A 16,271-nucleotide genomic window follows, 5' to 3' on the forward strand; every position below is an offset into this window, starting at 1 on the left:
TGTGTGTGTGTGTGTGTGTGTGTGTGTGTGTGTGTGTGTAAGCACCCGTTTTGTTTCTTTCTCTTTTTCAAATGTTTATGTGATAACACCATACCATCTGTGAAAAGAGGCAGTTAGAGAGACACTCTTTCATGGCACCAACTGTGATAACCCTGACAGCTAATTGCCATGATTCTTAACCCTTTGAAACCCACAGAGACTTCGCTTTCAAATGACTTTCAGAATATTTAAAATTTTGAAACCTGAGCAAATGAAAACGTTTTCTTTCAAAAATACGGAAAAGGGCATTATGTTGCTTCATATGAAATGTTCCACAAATTGCAAGAAATTAGTAGATTTAAAAAATTATTTCAACAAAGCTAGAGGGAAAAGAAAAATCTGGAGAAAAGTTATATTAATTTAAATATTTCCATATTTAAAATTATGTGACAAAATTCTAAGTTTTACACAGTTTTTAAAGTCATTCTCGTGTTTGTTTGTTTTTAACTTTATCTTACTAATTTTAAACAAATTTTATTTCATTTTTATAATAGTTATCCGGTGTTTTTCTAGTATTCTTAACTAATTTCTTGCTATTTTTTTTTTTTTTTTTGTAATTTCTTCTTCCGTTGCTCATTGCCGTCTTCCTGTATTTTCAAAAGAAATCGAGTCAATATGCTTAGCTTTCAAAGGGTTAAACAACAAGCTCTGAAAGTTCTGCAGCCAAAGAGACAGAATTACAGCTTTCATCTAACTAAACAAGTCTGATACAATACGATCACCTCACTCTGCATTATACGGCTTATGTTCTAAAACAAATTCTTCACTTATCCAAAGCTCATTAAAAGAGAGAGGAAGTCTGGGACCTTTTAAAAGTCAAAACTTAATTTCACACTAGGTAAAAAAGACCTGAATGCCAAAAGTATATTTGGCCCCAGGCAAGGTCTAGTTAACTCTGCCTGGGAGCAAAAAATAATCCATGACTTATAAAATAACCATTACTTTATCATGAATTCAGTTCCCAGAAGACAGTAACCTCTAGCCTGGAATCATTAGACTAATTCAAAAAAGTGGATCAGTCTGGGACCTCTGAGTTCATTTTCCATTTCCATCAACGGGCAGTGGACGGGCAGTTGTCAGTGGACTTATGCATCTACCTATAATGATCCAGGTATCCTTCTGCATCTGCTGTTTACGTTTTGGGATGCCACTACCATGATGTCAACAAACGCACATGGTGGGATTGTGCTACATGTGGTTATGTTTAGACAACACAATCAGATGGCAACCAACACCAGGACCTCAACAAAAGCACATACTGACACGAATTTAGTTTAGACAAAAGGGCACATGTTTAAGTGAAGACAAAAAAAATCTCGCAGGAAAGCAAACACCAGACTCCTGCATGAAAGTTCGGGGTTTGTTGGATCTATCCACCCGTTCTATACTGTCCTGCTCCTTATATTGCTTTGACCTGACGCCATCCAGCGGCCTATCATTCAGACAGGTTCCATCGCGCCGTTTTCTCAACTGACGGCAACTATTTGCGTATCATCTGCTATTCACTATTTACCACAGCAGGTGCCATCCAACTGTTTGCTGGCTTAAAATCACACCGAGAACGGCTCTGTCCAGCTGCATTCTCAGCTGACACCGTCCGGCAGCGCATCATGTGGATGCAAAAAGTGGTTTTTGGTGTCAGAATCTTACACCGAAAGCACTGCAAAAGCAGCTGTATTTGGCAACTTTATAATGAGAACAGGCTGAACAGGAAATTAACAGATCCCATGTTGAAAAGTCCAGAGTTTGTTTAACTTATATACATCCCCTTCTACCAGCCCTATGCAGTCTTTTAAGCTTTTTATACTACAGTAGTTGCCGGCAGCATCAGAAACATAGTGCTAAGAGTCCCTCGGTCCATCCGTGTCTGCTGCCGAGGTTCACTAACAAAGCATGTGATTTGATGAGTTGGGAGGAAGAACGGGCTGGTCTGTCAGGACGCATCTGCCAGAGCAAATGAGCTTGCAGATTCGTCGTGTTCTCAGGATAGTAACAACAACAAAGCTGAAACCTTTACTCGTAGACTTAGCAAAAGTGTAGTTAGGTCTAGATGGAAGACAAAAACAATCCAAAGTTTCAAAAACTACAAGTTCATGAAGCAGCCAAGTTCAAGAAGAAAGGCTTCTCCTATTCTGGATGTTGCAAATGCCCAAACAAACATCCAAGAGAATTTTAAAGCAAAGAAAATGTAAAGTTTTCAAATATCAGAGCTTCATCCTACATCCAAGGTCCAGATGAAAGTGGTCTCCTCTAAGTGTTTTCAATGCAAAAACATTATGGTACGTCAGAATTGCAGCGTGGACATTTAGACGAAGAGAGCAGGCAATTACGGGCGACATTAGCTCGCTACTTAGTCCCTCTCCAGCACCCCTGGCTTTCAATGGCCAAGCACTCCCTAAAGGCCAGCCTGACATTTTCAAGAGAAAAATGCCCTTCTGAGGGGCCCTGTCTAATTACCCTGGACACACACACACACACACACACACACACACATACACACACACAATTTTACAAAGAGATGGGAAAATGCACCCACGTAGCTACGCAAATGTGGGCAGGCTGACTTTCATAAGATTACAGTTGGACACACATGTGAAGTACCCAATGCAATCCATGTACTTGCAGGAACAATTTTAGGGAACAGAGCCGAATGATAAATGATTACAGCAGCACTAAGTAAGATGGAGACTAGTGAAGCAGCACAACATACTGCTGATATTAGTGAAAGAGGAACATATGGAGAGTTTTATTATAAAAATGAGATGTCCACTATTTGAATAAATTAATCTGACAAAATGATTAATGGCACAGGGGCTTAGTACTCTGTATGTGCATTTTCTAGGAGAGACAAGGGCAAAAGAAACTTTACTTTCTAAAACAAAAGTCAACTTACAGCTAAATATGTTGCAGAGAATAGGCAATGATGTCATGGCGCAATGTAATCTGGGCTTTCTTTACGACACGCATTTCAAGGGAGAAAGAAATCCGATATGGTAGGTGGCGGTATGCATCTTAAAGATGATACTGCAATCTGCCCAAAAAACACATTGAAGAAGTCCAAAAGCCAGTGTAACATACAGACAAGCTGAAAAAGGAAGCACAGGACCACTACTAAATGAAAGGAATTAAAAGACCTCGATCCATATGAACGCGGGCAACTTTAACGAGCAGCAAGAAATAAGTTTTCGGGACGGATTTTTAACCTTGTTTGTGCAGTTTTCGAGCAGTTCAGAAATGATAAATTTCTCAAGGCCCACCTTGATTTTACAAACAAATGGGTGCAGGACCTGCAGGTTTTCAGAGTAAAAGACCTGAAAACTGTCTTTCGCATAAAGTTAAGAAACCTAATCGCCACTCACAACACACAAATCTCTGTGTCGCCACATTAAACTCAAGACAACAGCATCTTTTTATTGTTTCATTTGTGGTGATTAATGTTAGCTGTTAACATGGAGGGTACTTTTACTTTTCATTTTTGTAACCATTCATTCATCCATTTGATTGACTAGTAAGAATAAAAAGATAATGGCGACGTCGGTGGGGCAGAGGAAATAGACGTCACTAACGTCATTAGAGTTAAACTTGTTTTAACCTGATTGTGTGAAAATGCCGTGAAGACACAAACATATGTTTGAAAATGTTGCTGAAGGTGTTTGTTCTTACAGCTGCTACCCATGCAGCCATGCGACGCCGTGTTAAGTCGACAACCTTTCAAGATCCATTTTTTTGCTTCCAAGCTGGAAAGATGAAAAAAATAATCGCACTCTATTAGCGATATGTTCACCACACCGGTTATGGCAGCTGATAATGAATAAATACACCAACTCAACCGCATCTTTGATCTCTTCTTCTTATTTAGGGTTTGTAGACGGTTAGCAAACAACGTTTTGGTGGTTATCGCCACAGACTGGTAAGGAAATCAGCCTTTGTGATAGCTTTTATGTCATTAAGTCCCACAATGCTTTGCACTGCTCACTACCACTGATGTCACGACCCTAATCTCTATTCAAGAAAAATTACTAACCATGTTGTTCTAGCAATAGCAGAACAATCTTTAATCACTGTATTGCGCCTTGATTTTAAATTTAGAGATTCAATTGGAAAAGAATAATCTCCAGATCTGACTTACTGAATCCGTTGAGGTCCTGGTTGGAGGTGGAGAAGGGGTCGTCTTTGTGCAGGGTGCTGACTTTAGTGGTGCTCTTATCAGCCGTGGTGACCGGACCCATCTCCCTCTGCTGGGTGGAGCTGCTGGCCGTCTCCTTCTGCTTCTTCGCCAACTTCCTACAGTTGTATAAACACATACACATGAACAAACACACACACACACACACACACACATAAAGGCAGGTACAAAAGCAGAAAGGAGTACACACACACGAAAGGAGGTATATTTACACACTCAGGTACAAACAAGTGTGTAAACCCACACGAAGCACCCAAACATAGTCACACATACACAAACAAAAATACTGTTAGAGAGATGAATTATGCCGAGCAAACGGCAAAAAGAGGATTTTTTTTCCAAACATGCAGTGATTTGAACACAGAAGAGAGAAATGGGAGTAAAAGGTTGTCGTTTGATGCATTGCAGTACCCAGTTTGTTAGCAGCTATGTGTTGATGCTAAGAACAAATCTTACTGTAAATGTAGGAATCTTATGGTTAGACTTCAATTTACATTTACAGCAATGTTTTTTATGTTACTATTCCAACGTTGTTGTCATAATTCATCAAAGCTTAAACAGTCTGTAAGTAAAAATAAAAACATGCTGTGTTATTTTGGGGAGTATCATCATTCAAAGTTGGCTCATAAGGTACATGATAAGCAGTTTACTCTTTTTGAACTTTATATTTATATAATACACAAATGAGACTAACTCATCAACCCAATTACAAGAATGAATTCACATTTCTGCAAGCCACTTGAGATGTAGCAAATATGTTAAAATTGTACAGTTCAACAACGCTAAATGTGTGGTTAGATTAACCACTCAGATAAGGTTTAGAAAGGATTGTGTTTTGGTAACAAAATAATTTGTTTTGGTGGCATAATCATGGCAGGAAACACAAAAAAGTCTAAATAAAAGAAAATTTTAGGACTTTTCTCAAATTTTTAGGTTGTCTCTGGAATTTTAGGACATTTCTAAGATTCCAGCTCATTTGTAGGATTTAACAACATTTGTATGATTTAAGGATGTTTCCTGGATTCCAGTACATTTCTCAGATTTAAGGGTGACTTGGATTTTAGGACATTAGGGGCTTATCTAGGACCTCTGTTGGTGGTGAGGGGATCCTCCACTGGCTTTTTAAATAAAAAAAGCTCTATTTTGATGCTGTTTTATGCACTCTGGCACTTTATATTTACTAAAACTACAAAAACAATTGCCAATGTGAATCACTTTGTTTTGAATGTGAATGAAAAAAGGGAGGGGGGGGCACTCTGCACCCTTTGGAGGGGCCACATTTGGGCAGTGGGTGATACAGAAAGAGGTTGACATTCAGTACTTCAGTTACAGTCTCTCTGCTACATTTACTGTTATATATATATATAACAGTAAATGTAGCAGAGAGACTGCTGTTGAGATGTCCCCTGTGTATGGTTGTAGCCTTCTGATTTTTTTTGTCTTCCATTCAATGTTCATGTGTCACAACTCCCATCTGTTGGCCATTTTGCGTTGGCTATTTTCAGTTCTACCTGAACCTTCAGTTTTCAGTCCACTGAGACACCAGATGGCAAAAAGTGACAGCGAGCCATTACAGTCTGACATCGACGGGTAGGTTCACCAGAAGCACCACCATAAAGCAGATTTTTACTGTCTTGTCCTGCATGTATCTCCAAAAAACTACCTCCAGACGTCAGAAATGTCCTTATAAACCTGAGCATACTGGAAGTGATGATGAGTGTGATTCTGTTGTTCACTGCACACAGAAAGCCCTGCTGCCTCCCACAGAATAAAATGATGCCAGATGCTACAGTGTGTGTTCTGTATCTGCAGTCTGCTTCATCTCTACACCTGGAGACCAGCGAGGACATCACCTTGATTTTACAGCTGGATACAGACTACATCTCCAGACTGGATATGTCAAAACAGGCCCACAAGGCTTGTCATATATTAAAGGCTCCTTCAGAGGCAGCTAAAAAAATGCAGCCGTCTTTTGAATTTGAAAGACAAAGTCTGTCCTTCGCAGCCTTCAGAATTTCATATCCCATTTTAGGATGATTTCTTTTGAAATTAAGCATTCAGCCACTTTAAATTGTTTTGTCAGTCACTAGTGGGGGGAAACATCCCAATGATGAGCTTGGACACTGTGGGCTTTACGGGCTGAGTAGTACCGTCCAAATGCACCATTGGCTTTAGTCTGTCTGAGGCTGGAGCAATGCATTTGGGGAGGAGGAGCAGCCCGACCTGCTTGGTTTCTGAGCCATGAAGCAATTTACCGGCACAGTGAACATTCAGTGTAGATCTAGATCTCTTTTGTTTTGTGAATGAAGAACAGTGTTGTTTCAGAGATCTCAAAGATGTTTGTGCTGACACTGTAGAGCTCTTTAAACGTAGAATACATTTTCACCACTTAGTTTCTTTGACAGCTGGTTTTTATGCACACGTTATGTGCTATTATTGATGGAATTGTGCATTAGTGAACACAATTATCTTACACAACCCAATGGCCAAAACTAAATAAATAAATATGTAGGTTGGCATTGTACATTTCTTCAAACCATTGAATACACTGAAACATTTGAATATTATTATGTGGGTGATAAGTTGAAGGTTTTTTGTGAAACATTACCTGTTAATAACACTGCAGTAAACATTTGGTTATGTTTACACACAAAAAACACTTGGTTATGTTTAGGTAAAGATCATGTTGTGGGTTACAATTCTCAGTTTGGGGGCACAATCCCAGCAGGAAAAGTAAAGAGTCCCTAAAAAAAAACCCAAACAGTAGCTTTTGGTGACGCTGTTCTGTGGGGGACTTAAAAACAACTTTTTTGTCCCTAAAAAGATACTGTAAACACAACAGCTGGTCTCTAAAAAAGCATTGGAAACCGAACAATTGATCACTTTAAAACACTGATGTTTGTTGCCTAAAAACTGTTGCAAAATAGTGATAGGTCACCAAAAATAGTATGTGGGAAAAGGATGGGTTGCTATAAATCTTCATCTGCATTTGGTACCTAAAAAGCTGCTTGAAACTCAGTAATGACTCACCAAATCAAAACTACAACAGCGGTCTGCAGCTTAGCGGGCATCACGCCCAGTAGACATGCCATCCACCATCCTCTCCACCTCCAGATGTAAAGTCAACTCGTATACGTCACGTCATATACATCACTTCAGAAACTTTGATATAATACATATAAAATGTACAAATGTTACATATTTGTGTCCAAAATGTACAATGCCAACATTTTCTTCTGGCACCAAGGCTGACTCACACCAGCTGTGATGAAAGCACATTGAATAAAATCTGAATAAGGAACACCTGCTTTGTACTTTATTATTGTCAGAATCAAGTAGTGCAACCTTTTATTATGTTTTTAATCAATAAAAGCCACTTTGACAGGGACAATGAGTATGATATAAGCTTTGCTGAAACTTGTTCAGAATGTTCCAAAGCTTAATTTGAAAGTTAAAAACTACTGCCCATTACATAAAAAAAGAAAAATAAATAAATCCATAATACATTTTCTATGCCAGTGGAGAGGCTTTTCAATAGCTAACAACAGAAACCAAAGAAACTGCTCCATGGCCTCTTGGTTTGAGAGCAAGTTGCTCATGTCCACAAATATTGACTGAGGCCTCGCGGATCAAGCAAAAGACGAGTTCATCTTTTATCAAACATTTTTTTCATTTATATGTGACCTGTACTTTCACACTGAGGATAACAGAAATGTGTCTTGATCCACTTGAAAAACAACAGACTGCAAAGTATGATGTAACCTTGAAGAGCAGAATGGCCTAAAAGCAGCGGGTTGATCTGGAGGTTACAGTGAAATCCAACAGGAGCCAATAAGCACAGCGAGTTTCCTTTACTTTCACAATACTTGATGATTGCAACGGTTATCTACTTCACTGATGTCCTGCTGCAGCTCACTGTGGTTAATATAATGTCTGTGTGCAGGATACCTTATTGGTTTCTTTATTTCACTATCGTGGAAGCAGGTCTGGGAGCTTTTTCAAGACTCCCTTTCTTTTAATATATGAACAATATTCCATAGAAAACCAACACATTTAATGCTTGTGGTCTAACTGATTCCATTTTTTTTCAATAAGCCCTTTCAGGGCCAAACTGCCTGGGGCTCATTTGTGACTTCATCTTTCACCAACTGGAAAATGAATACTAGTTGATCAGTCACTTGAACTTGTGTGTGTCCCTCCAATGAGTGCTAAAGCAAACGACCTAAAATTCAACAGCACAGCACCGTGAAAGTGCTAACACTGCTGTTCAAAAGTTTGAATCTCCTGCCACAGAAGCTTGATTGGGCACAGAACGATGGCTTACAGGGTGATTTGATATCTTGTTGAATTTAGATTGAAAACTGCAGTCATTAGGTGGGTTTTCATTACAGATTTGCTGTGAGCAACTTCACATGAAATGAGCAACCACACAAGAAATTACCCACAAATGAGCAAAAAATGCATAAAAAGTTGCAAAACAAAATTAAAAGTAAAGAAAAGTAATAGAACAAAAATAGAAAATGACCTGTGCTAAATTAAAATAAATAAATAAACAAATAAATAATGGTATAATAAATAAATAAAAAACCTTTAACCTTATTTACAATAAAACTAATAATTATAAATGTGGTTTTCTTGATATTTCTCCTGGTCATTTAATGATTTCTTTCTCAGTTTTAGATCACTTTTTATTCATCTTTTAATTTTTTACTTTTTTTGTTGTAATTTGTCGGTTGCTGATGGCCTTTTCTCCATAATTTTGAAAGAAATCCCATTTCAAAGGTTTAAATACTTTCAAAAGGCGCCTGAATGCTGTACTCAAGAAAACTGATGTCCATCCAAAACTTTCAGGGTATGATTAGTTGTTTAAACTTTTCTAGGCCTGGCAACTGCAATTTGCAAATTTCATGGCTTTTCCAGGTTTTTCATGACTGTCTGAGCCCTGTTTTCACTGGCCTCCACACTGCTTTCTACTGTTTACTAACCTGTTTTCTGGTGCTTTGGCAATGTCGCAATAGCCGCATTTGTGGGAAATGCATTCAATTGAAAACACCAGAATAATCCTTTAACTTTTGCCTGTACCTCTATAATAAAATGCTTCATCAGGCCAGCCAAAGCCTCACGCTAAAATGTGCCTTTTGTTTTATCTCTGAAGCACAATAGCTTTTAGGGACCTTAAAGACCAACTCGATACTACTAATAAATACTAACAAGGTGAAAAGTTTAAGGGTGTTTTAATTGTATTAATGGTCAGAGTTAAGGATACACATTGATTTCACTATTTTTGTTTTAAGTTTTCATCAGTTACGTCATTAACTTTCAGAACAGGATTTGCCCTTTCAACAGTGTGCAGCACAAAACACTTCATCGCTATCTGAGAATCCTGCACTGCCCACAAACTGTCAGAACAGAGCGACCCATTAACCAAGTTTCTCACAGTGTGTACCAACAGCATTTAGAGCCTGCTGTGCTTTGCGAACAAACAACTGATACCCTTGCTAATATGTGTATCAGTTACGCCTCATTTTTTAAAATTAATCTCCAGTTGAGTCATTTAAAAAAATGTCTCACTTTGTTTTCAGAAGTCGACAGAAAACCTCCTCCAGAATCCACCAACACATTCCTCAACTTACTTCAAGTGTCTGACATCCAGTCACGAATGGCATACAGTGGGCTGTGCGTGTGTGTTTGTGTGTGTGTTCACCAGCATTGGTTAAAATGCATGCATGTGTATGTGTGTGTACTTGTCTCTGTGAGCAAATGCTTGGTCTCCTTGAAGGCTGCAAGTACTTCATGTGCTGAACGTTGTGTGTTTTCCCCTGCGCGTGCACACGTGTCTGTTGTATTTGGCTGTTGGTGCACACTGGCCGTTGAGTGGGTGTGTTTTCTGTTGTGACCTATCACGAAGCCGCCTAATACGCCTGCTTACATGTGTCTCTGGAAGACTGCTCCTTCCCGCGCAGTCACTCCAAAAGGCAAATTAGAGGAGTACAGATACTTCTTTCCTGTAGAGCGTTAATCATGACTTCCTTACAATGACTAATCGAGGTTCTCTCAAAAGCTTTCATGAACTACTTAAAGGTTGAGTCACCACAGTGTAAGTGATACAGAAAGGGAAAATGAATAAGTTCTCAAATGTTTTCGAACATTTAAGTGATACAGTAAGGCAGCTGGTTAAACATCTGCTAAAAACAAATAAAGATCACAGAGTTTGAGTTCCTTGTGAATCCAAAGAGGAAATCTCATCTGTACTTTAGAAATTTAAACACAAAAAAACTCATGTTTTCAGTCCTGATTGTACTGGTTTTTAAGCAATTAATTCAATTCACCAATAAATTCCAACAAGAACCTTATCAGATCTAAACAGAAAACGGATCACCAACCAGATTTTATGCTACCACACACCCAAAGGTTGTGTTGATCTCTCAGTTTTGCAGTGTTTATTTATTCCACCAAGAATGCTTTCAGTCATAAATATCTAAATCCCTTACTTTTTTGTTTGTAAAAACAAAAATAAGGCCTAAACAATCATTGACCTATCGCTAAGCCCTGCCCTCAATTGCCAAAAACCAATCACATTTCATGCAGCTAAAAAATGCACTTGGACACATCCTTCTCATAGATCTCCATAGAAAAGCAGCAGAAATTTTGATTTCCCTGCGGTTTTATTAAAATTCATGCAGTTAGAACTTAAAAAATGGTCAAACGACATTCATTGTGTAAAAGCAACACTGATAGTGTGAGGTATCCTGAGAGGCTAAACCTTTGGATTAAGCTGTGTGACCTCATATATTATGTAGGAAACATCTTGTATTACGTCACCTTGCAGTAAACTTGGCTAGGTAACTTAAGGTTAAGTTAGCTAATATCTACTAACATTATGGCCGACTTCAGCTTCGTAACGTTAGCTCATCATGTCATCTGTTAAACTTAGTTAAACTAGTCTTAGTATGTTTGTTCCTCAACGATCAGACATCAGTGTTGCAAAAAGTTGTAGGTAGTTAAAGCCAAACCAACTGAAAACTATCAACGTTAACTTATCTTAACATTACAAAAAAAAGCAAAGCCCAGATAATGCTAACACCATGGCACAGTGAAGACCTTTTTGATGGCGTTTGTGTGAAATAAGGAGCTTCTGTCCCCAAAAGTTCTGCATAGCATCTTTGGATATGTCTTTGATGCAGACAGCCGCCACTCTTAGTTCAGGCAGTGCGCCGATTGTTTGTCCAAGTGGGTGGGACTTAGCAATAGGTCAATTGGCAGTTGTAGGTCTATGAAGTGAATCTTAGATCACATGTAAAAACAAAGAATAGCCTCAGTAAGCCTGAGCTATAACCTGAACTCCTACATCAGACCTGCATCCTCCTCCCCAGCCTGCAAATTCTTAGTTTTTGTTCCACTATACAGAAAGGAACATGAATGCCTGCAACGTGACACGGTAAACATTTGCACTGGATGTCAATTATGGCAACAGAATCACCCAATATGAACAGAATTCCTATGGAGACTGGGCTGCCGTCCATCTTTGTGTTGGTTTGGCGTGTCTGTGTGTGCTTGTTGAGCTTGTCTGTGTACCCGCCAAGTTGCCAGAATAAAATGTTGGCATTGTCCTTTTCTGCAAGCCATGAATATGTTACATTTGTACATTTCGTATTTCGTAGTTCAGATTTCAAATGAGCTGAGATTTGGTGTTTTAAGACATTAGTTTGCAATATTTACAGCATTGTTTGTAGCTACAAAAGCAGTCAACTTTTAAAGTGAGTTCAGGACATGTTTAGTCGTGTGTGTAGTGACAAAAGCGTATGTTTTTTTAACATGAGTTTGGGCAATATCCACTCCTGTTTGTGGTGTCAAAAGTGGATATTTTTTGATAGGAGGTTGGGACAAAAGTGGGAGGTTTTTAACCAGAGTTCTAAACACTTACAGCCATGTTTGTCACAACAAAGGTTTGTGTTTTTAACGAGAGCTAGGTAACTTTTCAGCTGTGTCTGTAGCAACAAATGCTGCTGTTCTTAATCATGAGCTCAGGACATTTTCAGCTCTATTTGCAGCAGCAAAAGTAGACGTTTTTATTACCAAGATTTAGGAAACAAACAGCTTTGTATCTATAACTGTTTGGAGCAACAGGTGTTTTTTAAAGAGTTCGGAACTTTCCAGTCATACGTGGTTTGCAGAAATGTACAATGCCAACATTTATTTTGGCCATTGGGTTGCCTGAGTGTAATGAGTGCACATAATAAAATCAGAGATCTTGATCTTTTTTTTGTTTGGGAACATGCTTATGCATGTATGTGTGTGTGTGTGTGTGTGTGTGTGTGTGTGTGTGTGTGTGTGTGTGTGTGTGTGTGTGTGTGTGCCCATAGAGCCCTCTTTGGGTCAAAAAGCAATAAGCGAGAGGTCAGTAGTGGAGGCAACATCTCTTTTCATCCCAATCATTCCACTGGCTCACAGAATACTGGCAATAATATGCCTGTGTGACCGAGCGATGTTCAGAGATTTGAAATTAAAGCAGTATCATATATGTGTGTGTGTGTGTGTGTGTGTGTGTGTGTGTGTGTTGTGTGTGTGTGTGTGTGCGCACGTGCGTGTGTGTGTGGGGGGGGATCAGATGGTGAGCTGTACTTGCCCTTGAGTACTTTTACAATCAATTCAGCCAAGAGACAGAGAAATGAAAATCACAAAGAGATTATAAAGCCAGAAACGGAGCAGAGGGTGAAACGAGAATGGAGGAAAAAAAAACCACACATCCATCCATCCATCCATCCATCCATCCATCCATCCATCCATCAGCCATAGTCACTTCTCCTTTAGAGAGTCGCGGGACAAATGAAACAGTCCAAGAATAAACAAGAAAATGAGGGCAGAAAAACAGCTCGGGAAACAAGAGGAGGTTAGAGAGAGAAAGAAAAGTTCATGATGGAAAAGGAGGAATGGCCTGGCGAAGTTTCTCCCATAATAATTTCCCTCCATCAACCCCAGATTCAACCTTCCTCTACTCCTCGCCAATTTACAGGCATCGGAGCCTCAAAACCTCCTGCGTGATTGGAGCTTAGAGTGGCCTATTCTTGGCTATCTGACTGCACTTTGACAGAAAGTGGGCAGGAGACGAGGAGGAGGAGGCGAGCAAAGAAAGGAGAGCCAAATGGAAAAGATGAAGAGATGTAGAGGGAATGAGAAACAAGAGGAGTAAGGAGAAAAGGGTGAGGAGAGATGATAACAGGGGAAGGAAAGGAGAAGACAAACAATGCAGAGAAAAAGGTGAAAGGAGGAAAAGCAACAGATAAAAGTGTGACTTGCGAGAGAGAAAAGGCCTTCTCCTCCCCCCTCCTTCTCTGCACCTCTACCTATCACACATTAATCCCGTTAATGGACTCGTTTAAATGACAGATTCCTTGCATATTGTAAGTGGCAATGAGCACGACATAATCCTTCTTTAATGAATGTCACGGCGGCAGTTCATTAAGCACTAAGGTTACCCTGTCGGGTGCCGACCGCGGTGAGAATCATGGACTACTTTGTGCCCCCGGCGACGTTAATTGCGGGCCGTTTGATGTGTCGATAATGAGCGATGCGCGGTGGATGCGTTGTTTTTTTAGAGGGGGGTGATGAGAGCTTCCTGTGATGGGTTTGAGGGGAGTTGTTAATACTGAGAGACACCAGATGAGACGGATGGAGCGAGGCGAAGCAGCAGCACTTTTGGTGAACTCTTGAGCAAAAGAAATGCATTTTAATTGTCGCTCATTTGATATATTAGGTGTCATGAGCACTTGAAGGGTTCATTTCCCAAATGCTGGATATCCAATTAGTGAAATTCATTAGTGGAGTTCATCCTTCAGAGTTTCTAAAAAAGAGAGGATGAAGTGTTGTAATTCTTTGTGCTTTCAGTTAAGTTTCCCACAAAGTTTCCTCTTTATAAAAAGTACCAGAGTTCATTGAGTGTTCTGTTGATTATGTAAATAAAAGTGTCATTATTGTTTAATATGACAGTATTTGATGAAGACCATCCTTTATTATCCTTCATTAAAAACTAAACAGTCCAATGTTTAAGCATTTTTAGTTTTAAACATAGACTGTATAAAAACTGTAGGTATCTACTTTGACGTCACCCATTGGTGAAGGTGCAAGTTTCGCATTTTGGCTGTTGCCATATTGGATTTTCGGATTAGTAAGTGATCAAGTTTGGGTTAAGCTGTGTGCCTGTCACTCAAAGAGGCCGTGCTGCTTATTATGTGTAACTTTAAACCTTCATGAACATAAGGAGGTGAGTTGGTGAGTTGCATAACCACCCTCTCCAGTAACATTGTCATGAACGAAGAAATTACCAGTCCGTTCTTTTTCCAAAGTCCTCAAAAACTGCCACTTTGAAAGTGCTTCCTGCTGGACAGCGTCAGCTGAGGACACAGACAGATAGATCCGTTCACTGTGTTATTATACGCCGCCAGATGAAACCTGTTACTGCAGCATGATACACAGCTTCAGTCTAAACTGCTGATAAGGACATAATATAAGAAGCTCGAAGGTCCCTGTAGGGTGGGTGGGAGGGGCAGTTGATGGGTACAACAAACCCCAGACTTTCACGCAGGAGTCAGGTGTTTGCTTTCCAGCTGAATGTGATGTTTTTTATCTCTACACTTTACTATGTGCCATTTTTTTCTCTAATTCTAAGCATCCCTGCCAGCAAGTGTTGATGTCCAAGCATTGGCTGCCATGTGCTTTTGTTGTCTAAATATAACCACGTGCAGAGTCATCCCACTATGTGCATTTGTTGTCATCATGGTAACGCCATCATGGTAACACCATCCTGGAACGTTAACAGCAAACGCAGAAGGATACCTCGAGCATTATTTGTAGACGCAGAAGTCCCCTGCAAAGCAGCAATATCTGAGGACTTTGGATGACAACGTGTTGTACTGTTCTTTTCCTAGAAGGTGGTGCATGCAGAGCATTGCATTCATTTTAGCAGACGTCTGGTGAGTCAGCAGGGGCAACCTTAAGGCGTCCAGTCAAACAAGGGAAATGACATTTGTTTAACTCGTCGTGGGACTGACAGAACTCCTGCATTACAGCTAGAATGGCCTCAGCCAGTCAAATGGCAGCTAGATAACGCAAATATCCCCGAGCCATCCCCAGCTAGCGCTGCAGTCAGACAGGCAGTCAGTCACTTCAGGATGACAGCGGTAGCTCCAGAGGAGGCTGCAGGCGAAGCCCAAACAAACTTTCATCTGCGTATCACAGGATTTAGAGGCCGACCCAGTGAGGGAGGGAGAGATTGAGGGATACAGAGAGGTGAAGAGAGAGAGCGAGAGAGAGAGAGTACAGATATACACACACACACACACACACACACACACACACACACACGCACTGCAGGAGTCTTGCACGACTTTAAATCCCTCTCTCATCTAACAGTAAACATCCTTGGGCTGTGTGTATGTATATATGCGAGTGTGTCTGTACACGTGTGTGTGCAGCTGCTTTTATTTGTTATTTCTGACTGTGTGTTTATGTGTGTGCTTTGTTTTCCTATCAGATCTTAAAAAAGAAAAACAAATCTGGTTTTAAATTGTTTTCTGGTCTTTAATTTTAATTACTCATTTAGAACATATTTGTTATTTCATTATGACATATGTGTTTGTGTCTCTGCCTTATTTTGTTTGAGTGTTCTGTGAATTTAATACTGGTGTAAGATAAGAAGAAGATACTTGCTGTTCAGAACTTTTTTAACGTTTTCTGCAAGGAAACTAAAAAGAAGGAAGGGTCATGAGTCAGTGACAGTGTTCAAAGAGCCAGACTTTGTTTTCACTTCTACTGAAGCAAATCACACTTTATCTTATTATGTCTTTAGTGTTTCAACTTTGACTGAAGAATTGTTCCACCGGATTAAAAACACACATTATGTGATACTGACTAACTTCTTTTTCTCATCTAAACATGCACATTTGTTTTTTTTTGGTTTATGTATCATGATGTAACACTATCCTGGACCAAACAGGAGCTTGAGATGCAGGACAGAGCCATTTGTATCGTATCCTATCATATCATAGAT

At 39.6% G+C, this 16,271-nt stretch overlaps 1 protein-coding gene across 1 annotated transcript in view; it reads right to left on the minus strand.

Annotated features, from left to right (window-relative positions):
• ptprt (protein tyrosine phosphatase receptor type T) overlaps positions 1–16,271 on the minus strand; it is a 436,976-nt gene that overhangs the window by 108,849 nt on the left and 311,856 nt on the right. The window contains exon 20 of the mRNA XM_042510188.1: positions 4,169–4,323. Within this exon, the coding sequence (XP_042366122.1) occupies positions 4,169–4,323 (155 nt within the window). The remainder of the gene's footprint in view (positions 1–4,168; positions 4,324–16,271) is intronic.

The sequence above is a fragment of the Plectropomus leopardus genome, chromosome 2, assembly GCF_008729295.1.
Source record: "Plectropomus leopardus isolate mb chromosome 2, YSFRI_Pleo_2.0, whole genome shotgun sequence".
NCBI lineage: Eukaryota > Metazoa > Chordata > Actinopteri > Perciformes > Serranidae > Plectropomus > Plectropomus leopardus.